Source organism: Pleurodeles waltl, chromosome 3_1 (assembly GCF_031143425.1).
Source record: "Pleurodeles waltl isolate 20211129_DDA chromosome 3_1, aPleWal1.hap1.20221129, whole genome shotgun sequence".
Taxonomy (NCBI): Eukaryota; Metazoa; Chordata; class Amphibia; order Caudata; family Salamandridae; genus Pleurodeles; species Pleurodeles waltl.
The window spans coordinates 1683576051-1683591889 of record NC_090440.1 but is presented as its reverse complement, the minus strand read 5'-3'; the positions used below and the strand labels follow the sequence as shown (position 1 = coordinate 1683591889).

The following is a 15839-nucleotide window of genomic DNA, read 5'->3' as shown; positions in this document are numbered from 1 at the left end:
GGTCTCAGACAAGGTCTCTGGTGGTTTAAACGCACTGACACTAAGGACTGTGTCTTCCGGGGAAGGATGCGTTTTATTAACAGGGATGCAGCCAAGGTGATGCTTTTGAAATTACTATTTCTGGGGGAAAATGGCTAACACGTGTGAAATTTATGAAGCAAGCATCACAGAACTCTGTGAAATGGAATAGAATACTAAACGGCAGGTAATGCCAGTGGGTGTGTATTTGCAGGCAAAGCTAACAGGGAAAAATATCCAGTAACTATTTTGCTGGCCTTTGTCTACTGGTAGCTGAACGTAAACTATTTTGTCCAAGTACACACTTATAGGATAGTTAGACCTGTGTTTATTTGATTTCTTTGGCCTGAAATGATGACATTTTAGTATATAACATCAAATCTGTAAAATGTAGGCAGTTTGCATTTTGTAATCTCAGGTGCAGTTAGTCACTGAAATTTCGTGAAGTATCAGCATCTATGGCCCTATGATCATAACTTTTAATCCACTGAACCATTTCTCAAGAAATCGAACAATTTGCCTTCAGATTACACATGGCACTAAAACATCCAGTTCCTGTTTGCTTTTTTTCCAGTTTATTTCCATCTTTATTTTTCCCGTTTTCATCCTCCCCTCGTTTTTTTGCAGATCTTTTTATTCACCCTTTACTATCTTATTATCTCCTATACCCGTCCAGTTCTTTTGTGTTCATCCCAGATTCTAAATCTCCTTTCATCTCTCAGTATTAGTTTTTTTATGCACTTACTTTCTCTTCATGCGTTCTCCCTGTTTCCCTCATTCACGGTTCTACTTGCTCCAGCGGATAGTGATGCCGGGAGAGACTCTCTCCCGAAATGCACCATGTTGGTGTTTAGCACCAGGTTTAAGACTGACATTTCCCAATGCAATGATTAGAAAGTTTTTAACTGAAAATATAATAAAGATGCCTTTTGTGCTCTTAACCAAAGCTTCAAGATTTTCAAATACTTCTCACATATGTGCAGTAGGAGGGCTGTTGCGTAAAGGGAAGTTGGCGTTTGAGGCAAATGCGTTTACATGTTATTAATCATCAGCGTATCAACAAGAGGGCTAGGTCAGCTCTTGGCAGATCAGCTTCTGCCCAGTTGCGGTTGTCCCACTGTTTTGAAAGTTCTCTGCAGGATCCTCCCTAAAAAAAGCTCCCACCAACATGATGGGAGCACTTCTCAGCAAAATGTTATACCTTGTCACGAAATCCAACTGTCTTTTTTTCTCCGGAATAAACCTCAAAGGATGGTCATATGGTGAATTTTCCCAGTTCAAAAACGCCGTCACTGTCACAGCTGCTGCAAACAGTCTAGGAAGGCCTTCTGCTGCAGAGCTAGGTGCACAGTGGCAATGACTGCCTGTAAACATGTTAAAGTGACAGAGCCAGCTGGTGCTCCATTGACTGAAACCAAGCAGTTTCCCAGCTTCTAAAAGGAGGAGGGGAACAAAAAAGTGAGTAGGACAGGACATCTGCCATTTTGGAAGTACCTTTCCTGCACCAGCCTAAATTGAACCCTTGGAGTTGTGATTCTCATCTTTACAATACGGAACGCAGTTATGTTATATATTAATAATAGATCAATTTTGCAGACAGATAAAAAAAATACTAAACAGGAGATCACTTTGAATTATTTAAATCAAACAACGTTGTTCCAGAAATAGATATGCTTACCTTGGAAAGAAAATATGTTAGTAGCAGAAACAAAGAAATGCCTATTAATAAGCTTATCAGTATGATCATGATGGTCACATGGCGTTTGGGCTTTTGGTTGTGCAGACCTTCTAACAAAACCTGATGAAAAGAGGAAAAGCAAACATATTACTGATTAACCGACACAGTCATGCCATATGAGATTGACAAGATCGCCCCCTCAAGAGAAATAAGTAATTTCCGTACTTTTAATTATTTTATTTATAGAGTGACCCACATCATAAGCACTAGCAGAAGGCAATAATCCTAATAAAAAAGAAATATAAAAATCAAACAACAATTTGATCACGTATCCATCATTATGTAGCTATAGTGAGTGTATATCTATGCCACATCGACATTGCTGCATCTTGATGCTCCAAAAGCAGATAATGCATCCCAAGACAATAGGAGTATCATTCTATAATGTGAGAACCAGTCAATCAGAAGGTAGATTATATGTGTTGCTAATTTGGAAATAAAGAGTCAATACCTTGTGCCACGTCCCTTTCTGTTCAGTTTGTCCTTAAAACATAACTTTGAGAACTGTTTTTAAAAACTAGACCATAGACTTTGATGTTGTCTCATTTGTTAGTGTGTTTTTAAATGTTAAGTACTATTTCATTGTGACAAATATACTGTTGTAAAGTGCTCTGATAGTCAATGATTTAAGACGTGTGCAATATCAAATTAAAAAAATATATAAAAATGTGTGGCTTAGAGTTAAAAACAACATGGAGCCAGGCAGCTAAGGGGGCAAATACCACTGAAGAGAAAAAAGTAAGTAAGGATGAACTGGAGTAGAATTGCCTCCATTAGCCCATTCAATATAGGGAAACATTTATTTCCAGCATACAAAAGCTTGCATATTTTTAAAAAATAACTGTCTCTCAAACGGCAGCTTTTAATTTTCATAAGCTCACAAGTTCTCTTCCCAAATTCAAGCTTGTCATTTTCATGGTATACACCTTTACCACAGCCCGAGGCGGACAGACACTGCCTTAAATACCAATCAAGCCAACACATACTTGGGATGCACATCATATGCTAGTGATAGCCACTAAATGCAATGGATCCTCATCAGAAGACATGGTGGATACTCTATGTTGGAAATGCCCACTGCTATGCGTAGGTTGGCCTTCTAAGTGACAAGACCGAGGGTGGGCTGTATAGTACTACATCAGTGACAGTGTATCGATAGATCACTACAGCAGTGGCACCATACCAATGACTGTTATTTCTTTAATGGAAGTCTAAAATGTGTTGCACTCACACCTCAACCATACAGCAACCAAACCTATTTTTTAAATTTATTATACATATTAATTTTGTTAATTAATGCCTTTTCTAACTATAACCCTAAGCAAATTATATTTTAGCAATTACATGTGAAATAATGTAATTATTATTATCCTCATGCTAGCCCTAACACAACTTTAACTCTTAATTGGTCTTATAGACATTGATCTTTAATTAATTGTCCTTGTCCCACCCTAATCCTATCGGTGAAATGTCTTTCTATTTACATGTAGTTAAATAGAAAAAAATACCTATTGTTAACTTCACCCTAATACTAACCAAAGCACTTATATAATGTTATAAATGTTCAAATTAAAGGTATTATTTACTTAATCCAATAATAACCATAAACTGAATAATCTTAAATAAAATTAAAACGAGCTCTAATGCTAACCTTTATCCCTAATCTTTAATCAATGAAAATCACTAATTATTTTAAAGTAATGGCCTGAACTTAACTTTCATAATAAATGTCTATTTTGTTTACAATTAAAGTTAAAATTGTCCTTATTATAACCTTATCCTTTAAATAATTAACATTAAAATACATTAATTATTTACCCTTAATTTAACCTTATTAAAATAAACCTAAATCAATTTAAATAAATACATCATACTTAATTTGTCCATGCTACTACTTTTCAGCTACGGGGTTTAATATGAGCCATTGGTCTGTTCAAAGTTTTTAAGGAGGGGAATGAACGTGAACTGGGTACTGTGGTGGGTATCACTTCTGTGGTTGACAACCTTGAGGTGATAGTGGATAAGGGGGATATCAGCTCACTGACCTGGTAAATTTGTCAGGCGCATTTGACACCCTTAATCACCATTAGTTAGTCCAATGTTTCACAGTCTTGATTACACAGGAGGATGCCTTGAGACTGATTTAATCCTTAGTAGCGGAACACAATATGTTCTACTTGCCTTCTTTACTTCTTCCACTAGGCTACTGTACTGTCGAGTTGCTTATGGAGCTACTCTGTCTCCCCTCCATTTATCTTGTAACTCTAGTTGACATATGCACAGTTTAAGTTGTTGGTTTACTTGTAAGTTAAATATATCCAGATTCTCCTCAGTGATAATTGGGATGATTGGGATGAGTGGTGGCGTGCCAGGATGGATTGGAATGAGTGGTGGCTTGTCAGGATGAATGTGTTGCCTTTAGGTAGGGTATATAACCCCTTCGCTGCCAGGCCTTTTCCCCCTCCTGTGCCAGGCCTTTTTTTGGCTATTTGGGGCAGTACGCGCTTAGGCCCTCATAACTTTTTGTCCACATAAGCTAGCCAAGTGAAATGTGCGTCATTTTTTTCCAACACCCTAGGGATTCTAGAGGTACCCAGACTTTGTGGGTTCCCCTGAAGGAGGCCAAGAAATTAGCCAAAATACAGTGAAAAGTTAGTTTTTTTCAAAAAAATGGGAAAAAAGTGGCTGCAGAATAAGGCTTGTGGTTTTTTCCCTGAAAATGGCATCAACAAAGGGTTTGCGGTGCTAAAATCACCAGCTTCGCAGCTTTCATGAACAGGCAGACTTGAATCAGAAAACCCAATTTTGCAACACAAATTTAGCATTTTACTGGGACGTACCCCATTTTGACGATTTTTTGTGCTTTCAGCCTCCTTCCAGTCAGTGACAGAAATGGGCGTGAAACCAATGCTGGATCCCAGAAACCTAAACATTTCTGAAAAGTAGACAAAATTCTGAATTCAGCAAGGGGTAATTTGTGTAGATGCTACAAGGGTTTCCTACAGAAAATAACTGAAAAAGAAAAATATTGAAATTGAGTTGAAAAAAATTGCAATTTTTCTCTACGTTTTACTCTGTAACTTTTTCCTGCAATGTCAGATTTTTGAAAGCAATATACTGTTACGTCTGCTGGACTCTTATGGTTGCGGGGATATATAGGGCTTGTAGGTTCATCAAGAACCCTAGGTACCCAAAGCCAATAAATGAGCTGCACCCTGCAGTGGGTTTTCATTCTACAGTATACCGGGTATACAGCAATTCATTTGCTGAAATATAAAGAGTGAAAAATAGCTATCAAGAAAACCTTTGTATTTTCAAAATGGGCACAAGATAAGGTGTTGAGGAGCGGTGGTTATTTGCACATCTCTGAATTCCGGGATGACCATACTAGCATGTGAATTACAGGGCATTTCTCAAATAGACGTCTTTTTTACACACTCTCTTATATTTGGAAGGAAAAAATGTTGAGAAAGACAAGGGGCAATAACACTTGTTTTGCTATTCTATGTTCCCCCAAGTCTCCCAATAAAAATGATACCTCACGTGTGTGGGTAGGCCTAGCGCCCGCGACAGGAAATGCCCCAAAACACAACGTGGATACATCCCATTTTTTGAAAGAAAACAGAGGTGTTTTTTGCAAAGTGCCTACCTGTAGATTTTGGCCTCTAGCTCAGCCGGCACCTAGGGAAACCTACCAAACCTGTGCATTTTTTAAAACTAGAGACCTAGGGGAATCCAAGATGGGGTGACTTGTGGGGCTCTGACCAGGTTCTGTTACACAGAATCCTTTGCAAACCTCCAAATTTGGCTAAAAAAACAAGTTTTCCTCACATTTCGGAGACAGAAAGTTCTAGAATCGGAGAGGAGCCACAAATTTCCTTCCACCCAGCACTCCGCCAAGTCTCCCGATAAAAATGATACCTCACTTGTGTGGGTAGGCCTAGCGCCCGTGACAGGAAATGCCCCAAAACACAACGTGGACACGTCACATTTTTTTACCGAAAACAGGTGTTTTTTGCAAAGTGCCTACCTGTAGATTTTGGCCTCTAGCGCAGCCGGCACCTAGGGAAACCTACCAAACCTGTCCATTTTTGAAAACTAGAGACCTAGGGGAATCTAAGATGGGGTTCTGACCAGGTTCTGTTACCCAGAATCCTTTGCAAACCTCAAAATTTGGCTAAAAAAAAAACACATTTTCCACTCATTTCGGTGACAGAAAGTTCTGGAATCTGAGAGGAGCCACAAATTTCCTTCCACCCAGCATTCCCTCAAGTCTCCCGATACAAATGGTACCTCACTTGTGTGGGTAGGCCTAGCGCCCACAAAAGGAAATGGCCCAAAACACAACGTGGACACATCACATTTTTTCACAGAAAACAGTGCCTACCTGTGGATTTTGGCCTCCAGCTCAGCCGGCACCTGGGGAAACCTAGCAGACCAGCACATTTTTGAAAACTAGAAACCTAGGGGAATCCAAGATGGGGTGACTTGTGGGGCTCTGACCAGGTTCTGTTACCCAGAATCCTTTGCAAACCTCAACATTTGGCCAAAAAAACACTTTTCCCTCTCATTTCGATGACGGAAAGTTCTGGAATCTGAGAGGAGCCACAAATTTCCTTCCACCCAGCGTCCCCCCAAGTCTCCCGATAAAAATGGTACCTCACTTGTGTGGGTTGGCCTAGCGCCCACGAAAGGAAATGGCCTAAAACACAACGTGGACACATCAAATTTTTTCACATAAAACAGAGGTGTTTTTTGCAAAGTGCCTACCTGTGGATTTTGGCCTCTAGCTCAGCCGGCCCCAGGGGGTCAGAAATGGCCTGAAATAAAGTTGCCCCCCCACCCCTCCCCGGGAGCGACCCTTGCCTACGGGGTTGCACCCCTTGCGTGACATTGGTGGAAAAAAAAAAATATCCCTGGTGCCTAGTGGTTTCTGCCCCCTTGGGGGCAGATTGACCTAAAATCGGCGGCCCTGCCCCCAAGGGGGGGCAGAAATGGTCTAAATACAATTTGCCCCCCAGGGGTGCGACCCTTGCTTAAGGGGTCGCTCCCCTTGCGTGAAATTCACGTTAAAAAAAAAAAATCCCTGGGGTCTAGTGGTTTCTGTCCCCCTTGGGGGCAGATTGGCCTCATAAAAATAGGCCAATCTGTCCCCAAGGGGGCAGAAATGGACTAAATATAATTTGCCCGTTAGGGGAGCGACCCTTGCCTAAGGGGTCATTCCCCACCTCCTAAAAAACAGAACAAAACAAAAAGGAAAAAAAATTTTTATCCCTGGTGCCTAGAGGTTTCTGCCCAGAGGGGGGGGCAGAAAAGGCCTTTCTAAAAAAATGCCCCCCCTGGGGGCGACCCTTGCCCAAGGGGTCGCTCCCTTATGCCACTTTCAAAAATAAAAAATACATTCCTGGTGTCTAGTGGGAGTTTCAAAAGCCGGATTGCTTTGCAATCCGGCTTTTGAAACACAGAGAGAGACTTCAAAGGGAAGGAAATAACTTTCCTTTCCTTTGAAGCCTCTCTCTCAGCCTCCCCCACGTGATAGGAAGAGAAATGCAGAGCATTTCTCTTCAGCACGATGGGAGGAGGCCCTGGGTTGGGAGGTTAGGGGCGGAAGGGGAAGGGCTTCCCCCTTCCATCCCTGCCTTGGGGGGTGGGTTGGGTGCACATGGGGGGAGCGCTAGCACCCCCCCCAGTTCCGGGGTGTAGGACGAGGTGACCTCGTCCAAGGCACCCTAGGGGTTAAAGAAGCAATCTGGTGTTTGTGGTGGATACGGTTTCATGATGGTTATTATTTTAGTGATGTATCTAATTTCAGGATTGTGAATCTTATTTCCTTGTGTTTTGCTTTCAGTCAGTCAAATATCTTTATTTCGCGGCATTTCTGTAGCATAAAATTGCATAAAAATATAAAACATACAAAAAGCAGACATATACAAAAACATACCATTTCATCCAAATAAAAACTTCAAACATCATGAGTTAGCAGCATAAATTATTAAGTGCGTAGGGGGGCGTGGCCAAGCCGTTGGTAATGGCGGACGCGAGCTGAAGAAGCTACGCGTCGTGACCGGCTTATCCGGCGCCATCTGGGGGGCAGAAGGCCAGTGACGCCTTGCAAGTGACGGGGCAGGAGCCCGAGTGACACCGGGTTACTTTGGTGTTCCGCGCTGACTCGTTGGAGCGGCGCGCAGAAGAGTTGGGCTGGAGCCGCGTGGGGCGGCGGCCTGGGGTGCTGGGCCAAGCGGCATGTGGTGTTGTGTGTGTGGCGGTGGCGGGACCTGCACGCAGGGGCGGCCTCGCGGTGAGGCTCCCCCACAAATGCTGATGCCCCGGCGGGGTGAAGATACAGCAGCAGGTGAGGAGAGTGGGCGGACTGCCGGCGGGCGCATCCCGGGAGCAGGAGAAGTATCCGGACTGGGCCTGCGGAGCCCTGGGTCCTAGTTGGGGTGCGGTCGCGCCTGGGCCAGACCTGGCAGAGGGGGTCGGCTGGAGGAGGGCACCCTAAGGAGTAGGTACCTCATCCGGGGCACGGCATTAATTTCTGTGGACGAGATGTAAGTGGGCCGCTTTTGCTCACTTGCTGAGGTGGGCGCCTTGGCGCGGCTAGGGCTGGACGAGCCCCGTTGGAACCACGGATTAGCGAGCGGGGTTGCCCCGGCCTAGCTGACCACCTGTGGACTTTGGAGGCTGGTGGTGTGGCCTGTGGAGCTGGAGATCGGTGGTGGGGAGCCCAGCGTTGCAGTGACCGAGGGCTTCGCTGCTTGTGCTCCCGCGTTGTAGTGGACTGGTAGCTCCGGCAAGTGGGCCCGGCCCGATTCAAGGTCTGGATCAGCGGTGAGAGAGGCGAAGCTGAAGGAGTCCAGGTGGTGGACTATTTGTTGACAGCGAGGTCAGCATTGAGTGGAGGATCCTCTTTGGTGCCAGTTGCTGTGGAACCAGAGGCCTGCGGGCGCTGGTGGTGTGGAGTTGGGAGTGGGCCGTGGGTGTTCCACTCAGCATTGGACTGTTGTATTGTCGGTGGCAGTCTTTTGGCTTGGCTCCTCTGCACCAACTGCGATCAATTAAAGGTATGGAGCGGGTGCAACTGGCAGAGTGGCGGCTGGTGTCAGATTGGGAACAGGTTGGAATCTCTTGTGGCCTAGAACATGGTGGGGATGGGACGTCTGTGCTCTGGTACTGGAGCTGGGAGGTCACAGGATGTGGCGGTACAGGACAGCCAGAGTTGGATGCGGTACTTGCTGCGGTGGAGCGCATTGGAGACTCGTTGGAGCGGGCCTGCACATCGTTAGAAGCCAAGATAGGCACGCTGGGGACAGGGTTTATTCGTACTATTCTGCCCTGCACTCCCTGCATGTGCGCTTAGACAGGATGCTTTGCACTCAGAACCTGGCTTCAGTGATTGCTGACACAGATTATTTGGGGCGTACGCACTCAGACCACAATCCGCTGCTTATGCGACTGAGCTGGGACTCTTCTCCTCCAGCTGTCCCTACTTGGAGGCTTAGGCCGGAGCTGTTAGAAGACGCTGCCTTTAGAACGTCACTGAGCGCAGCGATCCCGGAGTACTTTGAGCATAATGATGGCACAGCTTCGTCGGGTTTGTTGGAATGGGATGCCTTTAAAGTATTCGTTCGTGGGCATTGCCTGGGGACTCAGTGCAATCTGCGCCACTCCATCGAGCGCGACCTGGCTCGGGTGGAGCGTGTCATGCTGCGACTGGAAAGGGAGGTGGCTGGTAACTTGGCAGAGGAGTCGCTGCTGTCTGCGGCTCGCGCAGAGCATCTGTCGTTACTTGAGCGCTTGCGCTGTTTGAATTATGCTGCGCACTCTGCGAGAACCCATGCTTTGGCCGATAAGGTGGGCAGGCTGCTGGCCTGGTTGATTCAACGTGACTGCGAGAAGGGACCGGTCGTGGAGATTCGTTCGCAAGCAGGGGGACTGGTACATACACCTGGGGAAATACACTCTGAGTTCACGAGGCATTATGAGGCGCTCTATGCCTCAGGTGCGCCTCCCATGGAGAGTCTCTGTAGCAACTTTCTTGCTAGAGTGGATCTTCTGTGTCTGGAGGAGGAACAGAGGGAAGCGCTTGAGAAGCCTCTTGATCTTGAGGAGATAAAGTCCAGTACTGGTGAGCTCGCATCAGGTAAAATGCTGGGCCCAGGGTGTTTACCGGCTGACTTCTACAAGGCCTTTGCATCTCAACTGGCGCCCCGGTTGCTCCACATGTATGAGGAGGCAGTTCAAAGGGGCTATTTGTCAGCGTCCCAGAGGGAGGCATTACTGGTGTCTCTTCCCAAGCCTGGGAGGGACCCAGCGGAGATGGGTTCGTACCGGCCGCTAGCGATGCTGAACACTGACTACGAAATCCTGGCCAAGGTGCTAGCAGTGCACCTTGCGCCAAAAGTGCCGGATCTGGTCCACCCGGACCACAACGGGTTTGTGCCGGCTAGACATCGCACAATATCAGACGGCTGTTTCGCGTCATGCAATACGTGAAGCGGGATTGGCTGAGGGCAGGATGTCTCGTCCTGGACTTGGAGAAGGCTTTTGACTCTCTGGAATGGTCTTACCTGTTCAGGGTACTGCAGCGGTTTGGCATGGGACCCTCCTCCACACGACTGGTTAAGCTGTTATATACTCGACCGCTGGTTCGGGTAAAGCTGGGGGGCATAGTATCAGAACTGGTCCGTGTGTGCAGGGGCACGAGGCAGGGCTGCCCCCTTTCCCTGTTGTTGTTTTCTCTTGCCATGGAGCCCCTGGCGGCGGCCTTGCGTGGCGCGGGGGCTGAATGGGGCATTGCCCTAGGGGCCGGCCTGCACGTGGTATCGCTGCATGCCGACGACCTCCTCCTGTATTTTAGGGATGTTACGCGGATCCCTTCGGAGGTCGGGACGCTATTGCAGCGATTTGCGATGATGTCTGGTCTCAGGATCAATTGGTCCGAATCATACCTCTTTCCTTTTGATCCTGTGCTCCCGGATCCAGGGCTCTGCCTTGCTGGGGGTCCTGTTCCGTGGCAGCCACACACTATCCGGTATTTGGGTATCCGTATTTACCATCGAGAGAGGGACCTAGTCAATGGCAATCTTACGAGAGCGATGTCCTCGATTAAATCTCAGATGACATTCTGGAGGACGCTGCCGCTGTTGGTGGCCGGTAGAATAGCACTTTTGAAAATGGTATTCCTGTTGCATCTATTGTATTTCTTTTCAAACCTTCTGCACTATGTTCCCCCCAGCTTCTTTAGGACTTTGGAGTCAGAGTTGAGGGAATTTATCTGAAAAGGAGGCCGTTGCAGGGTTGCTCTGAAAACCAACACACATTTACTGGCATACAATTTCAGGGTCCCCTTAATAGATTTAGAACCAAGCTTTTTTTATAAACCTATATAGGCCCTGTTTGGCATGATCAAACATAGCCACCCTATTTTCAATCACTGGCTTCCACGTACTTTTATTTTTTGGTTTCTTTGCGAAGAAGTGATTACAAAGTAAGGAACAGAGGTTTAGGGAAATGGTGCAGTCTACCAATGCAAGGAGGTAATTAAGTTTCACAATGCTGGTGCCATCTCTATGTTTTGATTGTCTTATTAAAGTGGGGGTGTATTTTTTCCTTACAGGGAGATATCCAGTTTAGGGAAGAGTAGGGGGTCTCTCCTATGCTATATTTCTCCAAGAGGGTTTTGGTCTCAGGGTGAGAGAGACATCTCAGGGAGTTCAGTGTTGGGAGTGCATCCAGAGTGGAATCAGTTTCCAGATGTGTTCTCAAATTGGGATGGAAGGGGTGACTCACAAGTAGCATGGTCTCAGAGTGGGATGAGTCTGATCTTCTATTGAGGGCATTCTGATCTTTTGGATGTAGAAGCCTGGTCTCACTAGGGTTTAGCCATAGTGGGTGCTGTAACTTTGTTGGTAATCTCGTCCCAGGATGTCAAGGCTTCTTACTGGTTGTGGAGACTGGTCTCAAAACTGAACTGCTTTGAGGGTGTGTTGAAGCTGCCATTTGGAAGGTTGGTGTGGGAGTTGGGAATAATGTTGATTCCAGAAGGTATACTTCTCTGACATGGTTTAAAGGGCATCAAGGAATCTTATTCTTATGGTTTGAAAAAGATCTTTACTCCTATTGCTACTTCTGTATCAGGTGCCTGTTTCATAAGCACATATTAGAAAAAAGACTGCAAACTAGTCATAAATAACTGTACAATGTTACTTTCAGCGTGATCTAACAAATTTGTATCTTTCTCAACCATATAAGGACTCACAGGCATTAGTAAAGGGTGTCTGTTTATGAACTGGAAACAAATAAAACTATGTTGCTTTTTTATTTCTCCTCATTTTAAAGTTGCCATTATTAGTTAGGCAATATTGAATTTTTCAAGGTCTTATCAAACAAGTTTGTTACCTTCAGTAACAATCTTTCTGGTGGATACTCTTTCTAAGCACAAGTTCCAGAACATTTTCCTCAGCAGTGCTCCCATGCTTCTGTAGGTGGTGTCATGTGGCTGCTTGTTGACCCTGCGTCTCCCAGGATGCGATTGAGCAAAGCTGCATACAAGGGCCACCCCTACAAGATGACATCAGTTTAATTCATCTTTCTCATTTCATGCCCCTGGATGTGGAGTGGCAAACAAATCATAGGTAGCAGTTTGCAGAGCCATAAATGGGACCTTTTTAGATAGAGGAGATGCCACTCCACAGAGTGGGGATTCGGAAGTGTAATAAGGAGCCTGGGGTTAGATAGAATATCCACAAGAAAGAGTGATACCAAAGGGAAGTATCTTGTTCCTCTGATGGATACTTCAACCACAGATTCCTCACCTTTAGAATAGATACCATAGCAGTACTTCCCAAAATCAGTGAGTTTGGGGAGTGGACTGAAACTAAAAAATCCTGTAGAACCAACTGCTCAAAGTGACCTTCCTGACAGACCTTGCTATCAATTAGCATAGCACGAGTGAATGCACTGACCCACATCACAACCTGTCAGATATCCAGAACAGATAACCCTTGCACCACTGCCCTTGTTGCAGCTCTGACCCTGGTGATGGAATTGGACTGGATGGCATTCTTGAGGCTACTTCTTTGGAAGTGCATAGTAAATATGGATACAGGGGACAATCTACCTTGATGTGGTCCTCTTTTGTACTGCCCTACCTCTCTTTGCACCACAGAATCTGACAAAGAGCTGATCTACCCTATGATCACTTAAGTGGGCAATGTAGAAACTCAGTGCCTTCTTTGGATTAAGGTAGTGGAGTGTTCCTCCTTCAAAGGATGAGATGGGGCAAAGAATGTTAGCAGAGTAATTAACTGACCAATGTGGAAGGACGTAATAAAATTAGGAACAAATGCCACATTTGTTCTAAGGCATCAACGTCCAGAAAGAAGGTGGTATAGGGTGGATGTTCGCAAAGCGCGTGCAGCTCACTCGTGTACTGCACCAGTGTAATGCAATAATAAATATGGTCTTCAACATCAAGAGCATCTGTTTGTAGGCTCGAAGGGTGTGTATCATAGAAATGTCAAGATCAGATCCCATTGAGGCAAAACTATAGATTAGAGAGAAAAATGCGAGTCAAACCTTTTATAAAATGCATCACAACCAGTAACTTAAGCAATAACGGACAGTCAAACACAGAAAGACTTGACAAATAACCTTTCACTGTGTCCATTGCAAGGCCTGTTGGACTAACAAAAGGTCAAATGAGAGAACATCATAAAGTTTGGCTCGTAAGGGGTCAGTGTTTCAGGCACCTAATCTGTCCTAGTGGCCAGAGTGGATTGAGTTTGTGGATGTGTGCCTGGCTGCAAGGAATACATAAACCACTTCAGTTGCGAAGTCAAACATATTTAGCTGCCACCACTCACATCTCTACCCTTGGAGGTGTATAGTGTGGCAACTCAGATGCAGGACACTGCCCTTTTGTTGAAACTGAAGGATCCTCTAAAATTACTCCCTGATCAAAGAGCAAATGCTCAGGCGATCTAGTTATCACCCCCTCCTGGCCCAGGTCATGGTGACTAAGTTGACTTGTGCCCTGTCCATTTTGATCTTCAGTACTCAAGGCATGAGATGTAGTGGTGGAAACACATACCACATTCCTTTGCTCCATTCCCGCTGGACTGTGTCTTCAAGTAAATGCTTTGGAAGAAACTGCAATGCACAAAATTCTTGATACTGCGAGTTCTCGATGATGGCACATAAATCTAGCCAGCTCAAAGATGCCCTGTGCCACCCCTGAATGTAGGCACCACTCATGGTCTGCCAGCCAACATCTGCTATCATTGGCCACTCTGCTGAAATTTAGGAACACCACTAGGTAGTGGTGACCACGGAGATGTTTTGCTGGTATAGCCACCTCCAGAGGTAAAATACTTCCTGGAATAGGATTCAGGACCCCCAAGATGTCCTGCTTTTTGCAAAACAACAAAGTTTTCACTGAAGCCAATTATCGATCATGAAAAATCTAAATCTTAAGTGCCCCAGACCCACTGCAGCAGGAGAAAGGCCCTTAATGCCATTGGTTACAGAATTGTCCCAGTGAACTGATGCTTTTGCATGGGGCCCAAGTGGGGCTTTGGCTCATTGATGGTAAAACCCAATGATGTCAGGAAGTTGACCGGCGTCATATGTAGCCCCCGACTTAATACAGTGAGCCCCGTTTTCATAGCCATCCATCAAGGTATGGCAGTATGTATACTCTTGACAAACCCGAAGATGGGCATTGATGACCACCATCACTTTTGTGAAACACCAAGAGGCCACAGTAAGGCCAAATGAGAGCACGGTAAATTGAACGTGTTTCTGGCCTGCCTTGAACCACAGATGTCTGTGGGACTACGGGACAGGTTTTTATAAAGATGTGTCATACTATTCTAAGGAAAGCATTCATTTTCCTGTGTCCAGAGCAGAAAGGCTCAGAGCCAGCATCAGCATTTTGAATTTTCCTTCTGCAGAAAGGCATTCAACAAACAGTGATCCAGAATGGTCTTGAGGTACCCAACCTTCTTTATTACTCAGAAAATAGTGTGAAGATCACCATTCTCCTTTCTCCAAGTCTGGTACCCATACAATGTCACCCGTGGAGAGTAAAAGATTGACCACATCAGGACTGCAGAGGGCTCCTCCAAAAGACGCTATCTTTTTGGAGGAAGATAGGGTGAAAAGGATTGTACTTCCTGACAGCTTGCTATAAGTCATTAAGGGCAAACTAAAGTGGCTTGTTACCACTGCACCGGGGAAGAATCAGAAGACTACAGGTCCTGCTGTCATGTATGAATCTGACGGGGACCATGACAATGCCTCAAGAGGATTGGGCTGGCTGCTTTAGAGCTGAGCAGGCGGCTGCTGTGTGTAAGCAAACCCACTATTCTAACCCCTGATTTGGTGTGGAAATTGCTCAATAGACCCAAAGATCTGGCTCTGGCAAAAGCGTCTTTGAACTGTTCTAGTGCCAAATCAGCCTTTTCTCTGAAGAGGGTCATATCCTTGAGAGTTGCCTGTACATCACCAGAAAATATGGTTGACCTCATTCAAGCATGCTGTCTCAACACAACATTGGTGCCAATATTTCTGTCAATGCAGTTAGTGGTGCCCAGGTCTAAATGGAGTGCATATTTGCTGCATCCTGGCCATCATGTATCACTTAGGCCAGTGAAGCCCTAATTCTTTCAAGGAGCTCTGGTTTGATGGCACTGGACATGTTACCATAATGCGTGTGAGCACCTGTCCAACAAGCAAACCACATTGATGGATCGGAGGGCCAGTCTAGCTGATGAAAACATTCTCTTCAGAAAAGTATCAATTCTTTTGGATTCCCTATCCAGTGGATTGGTTGTAAATGAATTCAGGGTGGCCTTACTTGTTAAGGCCTGTACAGCCAGGCTCCACAGTGTAGGATGCATAGTCAAAGTCCGGATCACTGGGAGGAAGTTTATGTCACCTAGCCACAAAGTGACTGACCGGTGAGAATCAGATCATACGTCAATCACAGGTTACCCATAATAATGCACACCCTCTACAAACCTATTTTTAAAATACTGGCATGGGTCAAACACTTTCTACTAAATCATGCATCTGAAAA

General features: G+C 45.3%; 1 protein-coding gene across 1 annotated transcript in view; it reads right to left on the bottom strand.

Moving 5' to 3' along the window:
• ITGA4 (integrin subunit alpha 4) overlaps window positions 1-15839 on the bottom strand; it is a 365777-nt gene that overhangs the window by 4879 nt on the left and 345059 nt on the right. The window contains exon 27 of the mRNA XM_069225453.1: window positions 1697-1816. Within this exon, the coding sequence (XP_069081554.1) occupies window positions 1697-1816 (120 nt within the window). The remainder of the gene's footprint in view (window positions 1-1696; window positions 1817-15839) is intronic.